Here is a 10,969-nt window from a genome sequence, read left to right as displayed (position 1 = left end):
CCCTGCTTTCCGAGTCCAACGCCGTGGGTTCGATTCCCACAACTGGAAAATGTTTGCGTGATGAACATAAATGTTTTCAGTGTCTGGGCATTTATCTGTATTTTAATAAGTATTTAGTTCATCAACTATCTTAGTACCCATAACACAAGCTACACTCACTTTGAGGGGATTTTGTTTTAACCACTAAATTGCAGGTATTTTCAGTACTCAAACTGTGTAATAAAAGGCTATTCTATCCTATACATTTTATTTACACATGGAATGTTCTATATATAATTACAAACAAGAATAAATAATAATTTACTATGTCAAATGTAAACTACTTCTTCAAAGACTTCCTGCCCTCATCAAGTAGCTGCAACAGCACGGGGTAAACCTCATCGTAACATGTTATTTGGTTCTGACGCACATGGTTCTGGTATCGCTGTAAAGCACCTGCGACAAACTCCAGTCTGTCCCGTTCAGATTTGTGACTGTCGAGCCACTGTATCAATTTTTGGATGTTCCAACCTGAAAAGTGACGATGGATTAAAAATCATATTTGTCTGCAGGGGGGGGTCGGACATGATAAATAAAAGAAGCGGATAAGTCAGGAAAATAGTCTTAGTTAATAATAACTAACCACTACTTCAATCAAGATAGTAATTATGCGAGATGGTTATCAACTATAAATTGTGGCTACTAATTCTAATTTATAGTTGAGAATAATAATTAATTCGTTTTCCACAAATTAATTATCCAAAGGGTCTAGGATAAGCTATTAGCAGGGTACATCATGTGCACCGTGCTACGCCAGAGCCAAGATTCCCTCGACACTGTAGTTTCGGTCTTTATATACGGATCATAACGACTTGAGTAGTAGGTGAGTGGGGATAATGAACAATGCGCCAGGTGGCGAGAGCGGTTGCACGTGTTGTTTACAGATTACTTGCCGCCGCCGTCATATTTATAATTTTATTCAAATAGCTCTTGCCCGCATTTACTGTATCCCCCTTTAATACTTATTTTGTAAATGTAAATGTTGCTGTTTGAAAAAAGGACAATTTTTTTGTCCTTTTTTCAACTTTGTAAGTATGTAGAGTAAGAGGTACATCATCATCTTGACATCACCCCTTTACCGGCCCACTACAGAGCACGGGTCTCCGCCCACAATGAGAAAGACTTAAGGCCGTAGTCCACCACGCTATCCCAGTGCGGATTGGTGGACTCCACACACACCTTTGAGATCATTATGTGGATCTCTCAGGCATGCAGGTTTCCTCACGATGTTTTCCTTCACCGTTGAAGCAAGTGAAATGTTAATTACTTAAAACGCTCGTAAATTAGAAAAGTTAGGGGTGCCTGCTGGGATTCGAACTCGGCCCCCGGCAAGTGATGTCGTCTACCCAACGCGCTATCACTGCTTTCGCTCCTCAGTCGCAATAAGAGGTTATATAGGATAAAATGCATACAACCTCCCTAGAGGATTGGTGAGCGTTGTTGTCTTATGAGTTTAGGTAACAGGTTCAAATAGCGGCGGGGCTATTTGGGAATTTTAGTCAGTCTGGTCAAGGTCAGCAATTTGGGAATTTATAATTTCTGATCATTCTCTGATCAGGTCTGTCAGGAGGCGGCTCTGACAAGTTACCGACCAATGAACCGAGAAATTAAGTGTTATACTGATACATTGAACAATTTAGTACTCACTTCTGTCAATTGGATAAAAGCAGGCCTTGCTTTGCGGAAATCCATAAAATATTATGAAAATTAAGCTTAATTTGCTATACTCCGCGAACAGCAGCAGAATCTGTATGGTGTAATTTATAATTACTTCAATCCGTATACTCCACACCAAACAGATCCTCGGCAATGTACCCTCTACGCACGTTTCGCTTCTAAACCGGAGCATTCTCAGAAGATGTTGACTTTACAATGAATAATTGTTAAGTGAAAAATTAGCCAAATTATACCTTTCGTACCCCTACCCCCTACGCTTTCTTATCTATCTAAGCCCCTCCCACCTCATTAGTGCCTCTGAATATATTCAATAGAGGTGAAGTTGATAAATATATTTGTTCGTTTAGCAATTTGATTCTGCTCACTTCTGTCAACAGTCTCCAAATCTATTACATGAAAGGTAACCCATATAAATGACTGATTAATCAAATCTGCTGCAAGTGGTTTTTAGCAAGAGAGTATTCCCTAGCAGAGAGAAGTGGTAAATTTTTGTAAAGCAACAAACATCTATGTCACATGACCGTGGCCGCTCAGACAGAATTATATCGATAAAGTAGCATTATTTAAAAATTTGTTACATTAAGTATTAATGATGATGGTCTTATTTTACAGGTAAACATCTTATTGCCTTAGAAGTTAAAAATAAAAATGCTATACAAACCTGCACATACGTGGGGTGCCAACAACTGCTGACCTCCATAAGAAAAGAGGTACATCATGACTAAAGAATAAGGTAACAATGCTCCTTCGTGTTGACTTTTTGCAATATCCTGTGGCTTCTTCTCCAAAAGTAAAGTTAACGCTTTCAGCTGACGATAATGGTCACCTAATTCTGTTATATCATTTACTAAAGGGGCAAAAGAAGTTTCCAAATGTTTGCAATCAGCTTGAAGTTTCGCCCTTCCGTATACACTGATAGGACGGACATTACAAACATGCTGCATAAATCTTTCTATACAAGACTTTGATATGTCTATACAGCATTCATTCAATGCCTGTTTCTCGTTAAATAATGACAAATATATATCTTTGCACCTTGATACAAACTGTTGTAACTCTTTCATATAGGGAGAACAAGATATTACTTTACTATTTGGGTCTTCAGCTCTTATTAGATCTGGTTCATCATGCATTGTCATTAAAATAAGGTATAGGGAATTCTTTATTGATTCTGCGAAGAGATTAAGGACAGGTAAGCTAGATATGTCTTTCAAACTGTTCTGAACTATTTGTATGCTTTCCGGAGGTAGCATTGAGTTCATGTTTGCGAGAACTCTTTTTATTTGTGATGTGAAGTAGTATAGTGCATTGCACAGATCTGCATTCTTCTGCTGCGAGCTGGTTGGTGCTTCTATAATCTGTGCTACATCACTGTCCATACATAAACGCTGTTCAGCTTCTACGTTCATCTGCTTAATGCTCTTTGCCACACTATAAGCTAAGCTTATACTCAAGTTTTTATCTGCCAATGAAATACTTAGAGCTTCAGCAATAACCCTAATAGCATTGTCTACTTGATCCATTGTCGGCACTTGGTTCAAATGCCACATACTTCTTACAGGTTCTAGAAGCTTGGCCAAAGACTTTGACAAAAATGAATTCTCCCATTTGGTTAATGAGGAACGGTTCATTTCTAAATTCTTACATTTTAAGCGTGATAGCAAATCATTAAAACATTTTAATAGTTTTGGGAAATCTATTTCGACAGATTGACTCACTGTTGATGGACTTTTTTCCAGTTCATTGCTGAAGATTAGTGATAATTCATCCCAGAATCTTTTTGCTATATTCCTAAAATTGCCTATGGCATGCAATTCGTTCACAACATTTTGAAGCATGACTATTTTCATGCAACTATTGTACATTTCATTTTTGAACAGTTTATCAATATTGTCCCAGAGTTTGATCTTAAAATCTTGAGCATTCATTATATTTGCTTTACCAGGAGCAATTCGTCCAGAACTCGATTTCTTAACTTCTATGGACACCATTTCTACATTGAGTGCAGTATTTATTTCCTTTCTCAAATCCTTTAAAATGCTGTCAACTGTGCATTTGATTTGTTCTTCTGTACACTGGAGATTGTGAAACACTTTGAAACACTGTAGAAGTTTTACCTTATCACCATTCAATAAGCTAGATTGTAATAGATCTGTGGAGTTTTTTAATAATTGTTTCCGCTGTTGTTCGACTTGTGTTAACACATCGTCAAGTAAAGTTATTCCTTTGAAATCATAGTCGCTTATAAGTTCATTTAACTCGAAAAGTATCATAGCTTCCTTTGTAGGGTTATCTTTGACTGAATTAAGTTTATTCCACAACGCGAGTATTTTAGATGAGTGTCTAAGGAGGTTACAAGTTGTTTGCACTCTCTCCAGCATCATAGTTTGGTTTTTTAGCTCGTCGTAGGGTTTATGTACACGATCTTTGAGTTTTTCAGCGCCGCGGAGCAGCCCTTGGACTTGAGAACGAACAGATTCCAGCATTGCCTCTAAATCGGAAATATTACTTGCCTGAGACAGTAAATCATTGTGTTTGGCCAGGACTTGAGATTCAAGACTTTTGGAGAGCTTCTCGATCCCTTGGGTGAGCTTGTTTACCTGTTCGGTCACGGATATGTTTTCGCCGACAAGCGGTTTCACGGATTCCACCAAGAACTTACTATAAAATTCATCGTTCTCGATTTCAATGCAAACATCTTTTGAATCCATCTTTTAATATTGAACATAAATTACTAAATTTAAAAGATTACCGAAATCATTAATGTTTCTTCTGCAAAATCGATTGTATTGGAAAAAAGAACATTACAAAAACAAGAAATCTCAAATCGCCGTCATCAACTCATATAATGTAACTTGTCAAGGGAATGTGACATATGACAGTATTTTTTATATTTTCTGGCTTCAAGGCTTTTTGCAGGATTACCATACTTCTATAAACATTTACCCATCAAAGCTAAAAGTATTTAAATCATTTTTAAGAGATTTTTGTTTGGGTAAATTAAAGTAATTAGTAGTATATAAATAGAAGTAGAACCATTAAAATAAATAACACTTTAAACAATATAATAATATAATTCTCTTTTTTTGTTGTTTTCACCCTGTGTTGAATCGTTTTATTCGCGAAAATTAACTCGTCTTTTTCTAACGCGCCGAAAGAGTCCATCCATGGACTAACTGAATTAAATTAATAAAAAGAGAGTGCGGGCTTCAATTGAGATTAGTTTTGATCAACTGTGTGTCAGATGTGATAAAAAATAGTAGACTATCGCTTGCCACTTCTTGATTTATACCCGCGGTTTATATTGGATAGAAGCAGGCGTTACTTTGCGGAAATCCATGATATATTATCAAAATTAAGCTTAATTTGCTATACTCCGCGAAAAGCAGGAGAATCGGTGTGGTGTAATTTATAATTTCTTCAATCCTTATACTCCACACCAAACAGATCTTCGGAGGAGATGTTGTCTTTACAATGAATAATTGTTTACAATTACAATTATTCATTGTTAAGTCAACATCTCCTGAGGATGCTCCGGTTTCGGAGCGAAACGTGCGGTATATTGCCGAAGATCTGTTTGGTGTGGAGTATAAGGATTGAAGAAATTATAAATTACACCACACAGATTCTCCTGCTTTTCGCGGAGTATAGCAAATTAAGCTTAATTTTGATAATATACCTGCGGTTTATGTTACCGACAAGCTTCTCTCGCAAATATAACATAGGTTATTAAAACAGCGGATGTTCTAATGGATCCCTTTCATGAGACATAATAATTTTTTTTAACTTTTGGGCGCTAATAACGATCTCCAAACCAATGTAACTTGAAAAGTTACCTCTATTTTTAATGTGATGGCTTTGCTGTTTGCTTTTACTCGTATGTATACTACTAAATTTAAAAAAGGATTTGTTTTTTTTTGTAATCGATAAACTCTGAAACTTCCAATTTTAGTAATTGGAAGTTTCAGAGTTCCATACTAAGTATAGTAAGCATTTTTTATTCAGTAATATTATTTCAACATTATATAATGGTATTTGTAAAGCATGTCTGGCTGACTTCATAGTACGTACTACATAGATCAAAAAAGTCCGTAGAACGACCATTTCAAAAATAAGCCATAATAACGAATCTTATTTCCAAAAGGATTTAGAAATTATTCGGTGATATTCAATTTTCATTCCAAGGCATAGATAATTTATCCTTACAAAGATTCATTTTACTATCTAGATAATATTTTGTAGAACAACCTTGCCCTTTACAACATGTTATTTGAGTATATTATATACTCCGTAGTGCCGTGCCAAATCTATTGTGGACTAATAATCTGAACAAAATTGGCATATCCCAGGTTGAAGCATTCGTTTTGAAGCTGTCTAGTTTTTTTATGTAGCCGACATAACATTTCCAACAGAGCCATCAGATTGATTTCTATAAAAGATAGGTACCTAAATGTAGGCTACCAGAAAAAGAAAGTTTTTTTTTTTGCCAATTTTATTTAATTCAATTAGCACAGATGAAAGTGCTTTTTTACAGATATATATTTTATAAATATTATCTACTATTTCAACAAATTGTGCATTATCAAACTCTGTTTGTTAAAAGGACTTCTCAACGTAAAGCAAATACAAAATTAATAATAATTATTAATTACATAGGTTATGTAAAATACATAGTGAAAAATTATAAAAATAAACAATAATAACCGTCTAAATATATCATGGCAAAAGTTTTCTGGCTGACGCGTTAGCAGCTTTCAATTAAATCATTTTTTTAATTAAAATTAATATTACACATATCATCTAAAATTCTAAACTAAGGTACACAAAACTATTGAACTTAAAACTAAAGAAAACTGTCAAAATCAGAAATTAAATGTTTGTATAAAACTTCGTTTGAATTCATTGTACATATTCTGTTTAATATGAAATACGTATTTTAAAATTATGTAAAAATACCTTGTAGTAGATAAAAATAATTAGAATAAACTAGATTTCTATTGAATGTGCGGTTTTAACTATGTATTAAGAAAAACGGGGCTGAGTACATTGTCACGTATTTTTAACGCCCGACCACCAAAATGATAGATGTGCAAACCCTAAGAAGTTATTAAGTTCACCGGTTTTTATTTATACACAACAAAATTGTTAACTTGGTTATTTGAGCGAAATTTGAAACGAATAACATAAATTAAATATTTACGTTATCTTCATTAAACCTTGTTGACATGGTTTTGAATTAAAAAATTAACATAGGAAGTTAATAATAAGCAATCGAATTAGAAAAATTTAAAGGATCTGATTTACATCTTAAGCCTATAATATAAGCATCAGTAGAAATAATTTAACGACTTATTCTTAGTTATATTTTATGTTATTTTTTTTTTCAAAAGGATACACTAAAAGTCGTACAAAATACACTGTTATGATAGAAGACTTAATAGCAGTAAGTGAAAATCTATTCGAAAGATGCCTAAGCCATTTGGATTGTTTTGGCACCTCTGTACTGCTATGAATATAAAACTATATTGGGACAACCTTAAAATGGTGAAATTTAAATAGTTTTAATTGTCATATTCTCCACATATATTCGGGTTGTAAACAAATGTTTACAATGAATTGACAACTGTTAAAATATTTCTATCCCTTATCACAAGAAATATGTTGAAAGGTATTGGCAATACTTTTAGACATGTCAATTCGTACCTACAACCAAGAGCCGACCATTATCACATTTCATACTTTGAATCATTAAGTTTTTATTGCGATTACGCGAAAGTAGGTAGAGAAAATTTGTACTAACTATATTTAACCTTATGATAATTATTTTAAATATTAATTAATAATTAATATTTATAATAATTGCGCGTAAAGGTCCGATGATTACACGAAGCGTAACGCAGTAATTTCCATGCACAGTCAAACATTATTATTCAATGAATATTGTATTAAAAATTTATATTTGACTGGTAGATAAACGAAATTTAATTCAAGAGCTAAACTTAAAGGGGTCCGTAGATAAAGTTTACTCACGCGTAAATTAACTAAAAACATGGCAACACAGTCGTTTATACATCTATAAAATATTTGCATGCCATTTTTGAAATACCTACTATTCAGGTAAACAATGAAGGACTCGTGGAAGTCTAATATTTTGGCTATTAAACCCTTGAAACTAACAAGTGTGTCAGTATTAATAAAAGCTACATTGTAATATTTACAGTAGATATGTTTTAAGAATTATCTACAATGCAAACACTGAAAAATCATTCATCACATAAAGTATAAATTGCGCTTGTATCACAACGATATGTAAATTAATATAATTACAATTACAATAAGTGTCTGTTGTATTTTGAAGAATTTATTTGTATTTTTTATGTAAACGTAACTCGTTCGTTAACGTTTGCTTTTCTGTGCTTATACCAGCGCTAAATATTGTGCTGGCGCAAATGAATAATGCGACAGCACAATATAAGTATGCGGTTTCATATTACAATATTCCGCACAAGCTTCGTTTTACAACTCATGTTCTGAGCATTATATTATATCATTAAAAATAAAATACAGTACAGTATCGCGCACAACCGTCACTCTAGCACCCACCATTCTATAAAAAAAAGTGAATAAAAAAAATGAAAATTGTTTATTTGTTTGGCTAACAGTATTTCTTCCCAAATAACTAAAACACAAGATTCCTTTCTCTGTGTGTCCGTCAATGAAAAGCAGTGAAAAACAATATGTTTTGTTTAATGCCGAGAACATATTGGCAACACGACACACTAAGCCATACGAATTAAATAAAATCTTAGTATTTTTGTATATAAAAAACACTTTACTAATAACTTGATTAGATTGAGTGAATACACGGTGCGACGCATGCTATGGAATGATTTGTAACGTGAATGCCCTTGTCCAAAAAATATCAATAATTAATTTATTTTTATCATATCTGATGGGAGAGATGTGGTTGTTATATTAATTTGAAATATTAATAAAAACTTATAAATATTCTCTTTTAATAGAAGATTACTTGTCAACAATCGTTAGTTTACCAATTCATACAAGGAAAACATCCATCCAGCATGTGATATATTTCTTCCCACTTCGATGGGGAATTTTTAAATCATGAAAACACTAAGCACTCATAACTTATTCGACGCCCTGGTGTACGACAGCGCCTTAACACACCCTAACTTAGTTTCTATGTGTGTGTCATTTAGGCGTTCTTTAAAGCTCCCCATAGACGACAGACTGGGTGATTCAACTAAATTATCAGCGGATTTTTAGTCTGTCATCTGTGGGGCTCCTATTTATATAATTATTATATTAGTTAACAGTATTCAACAGCCCTAAAATTGATATATTGCTATCTAGCTAGTCAAGTAATTAGCAAAAGCTTACGTCTAATAATTTGAATTTACTCACACTTTTATAATAAGTAAGTATAAAAATATGCGAAAATAATTCTGTCAAACTTTATACATAGAAAGATGAACTATGATTAATATTATTTATTATAGGGCGCCGGCGATTTAATGCAAAATTTCGTAAAATGACGATATTGCATTTGTAAATTGCGACATCCAGTGGTTTATTATATCTATGTGTTAGATTTGTACATTAATATATGGAACTATAAGTCAAGCATTGTTTGTGGCTTTGTATTATGTAAAACTGACCATTCAAAGAAGATACAGATTGCAATACGATTTATTCTATTCCATTTTTGACACAACAAAAGATTGATTTCTAATGAATCGATGAAATTTAAATTTTCTTTCAGCCAATTTCGCCAGTATTACATATGCAATATTACATATTATTCGCATGCGTTTCAAAAATTTTGAGCATTCTAAATTACCTCGTGTATGGCATGCTTTTTAGAAATTGTCTGCACATCGCATGCTTTTCCTACCGACCAATGAAGTTGCGTCTTAATCGTAGGTATAAGACTTAATTACGTTGTCTTAATAGCATTTGTCGCCTTCGCCCTTATTATCAAGACTTTAAAGTTAATAAGCATTCCTTTTAATTTTAAAAGTAAGTAATTTAAAGTTATAAGATGACTATAATAAAAAAAGTTAAAGTTAAAATAATAATTATCATTATTTAGTTACTGTGATGTAAAAGACAATAATAATTAATAAGAAAATGTTTTTATACCATTAATTGTTAAAATGTTAATATTTACTACAAATGGGTGTTATTTAGTATCTGTATTTAGTAATTACTTAGTAACGTGAATATTAGTAATAGTGTAAAATATGTATCGTGCCACTTTTGACAGCTCTTACTCAAAACACTGTATATGCCCGTTTCATTAAATCTAGGCATCGCCTTAATCGAATGCCTAATGATTTATGCGATGCGAAATAAACCATTCACCAAGGCGATAACTGCTGATTGCTGAACGGTTTATGTGTACTAGGAATCTCCATAGAAAAGGCTTTACTTATTTAGACATTCCCTTGTTCGACGTTAGTGAAAACTTGCATTAGACTTGTATATCTAAACAAATATAAATAAAATTAAATTGAGATGCTAAGCGGTGATAAAAAGTTCTGTTCTTTCCTAAATCTTTTTCTTTTTTAAGTTGTTATCAGTACCAAGGTGGAATGTCAAAAGTGGCCTATTAAAATGACTAAATTTTAATTATTATGTTTGGTTATTAATAAAACTCTCTAAATTACTATATGGATTGAGGTCTTAATTTGTGGTAAAATAGGAAAAAAATCATGACAGCCTCCACACCCTGTTTGACTGTCTTCACTCTCCAATTTAATCAAACTTCAATATATTGGAACCATTTACATACAAGCGGCGTTCTTATACCTTGCGGTTGGTGTTTTATAGTTTTAACAAGGTAAATATTTGAATAAGTCATTGTACAACCCCAAAACGTTGAAGATATGAAAACTATCAGAAATCCATCCAGAATTTTTCAAACCACAAATATTAATATATCTGTATGAAGTCTTGCAGACATTTGTTACCTTTGTCTCAAGAACTCACTCTATATTTATGTATGAGCAGAAAGCTTAAATTATTAAGGGTCTTACTTCTACCATTAAAAAAAAGGAATTGTACTATTAAAATCAAACACAGCACTAAATAAGACCATTTGTGTTAAATAAAATTTTGTTAAAAGTTGATCGCAGACCAGAGCAACTTTTATAGGCAGCGAGCAGCGATTAACTCTATAAAAGTAGAACAAAAAGTAAAGGCCATTTTATTTTCTGCTTAGACGATAGAC

At 33.0% G+C, this 10,969-nt stretch overlaps 1 protein-coding gene across 1 annotated transcript; it reads right to left on the bottom strand.

Annotated features, from left to right (window-relative positions):
* Positions 1 to 243: 243 nt before the first annotated feature.
* LOC120632712 (conserved oligomeric Golgi complex subunit 5) lies at positions 244 to 4,554 on the bottom strand. The gene is made up of 2 exons (XM_039902688.1): positions 2,378 to 4,554; positions 244 to 510 (listed from the first exon to the last, which is right to left on the bottom strand). Exons 1-2 carry the CDS (start codon positions 4,425 to 4,427, stop codon positions 320 to 322), a joined length of 2,241 nt encoding a protein of 746 aa, XP_039758622.1. The 5' UTR covers positions 4,428 to 4,554; the 3' UTR covers positions 244 to 319.
* Between the last annotated feature and the right edge of the window lie 6,415 nt (positions 4,555 to 10,969).

This window comes from Pararge aegeria, chromosome 20 (assembly GCF_905163445.1).
Source record: "Pararge aegeria chromosome 20, ilParAegt1.1, whole genome shotgun sequence".
In the NCBI taxonomy this organism is placed as follows: Eukaryota; Metazoa; Arthropoda; class Insecta; order Lepidoptera; family Nymphalidae; genus Pararge; species Pararge aegeria.
This window is presented reverse-complemented; position numbering and strand designations above follow the sequence as displayed.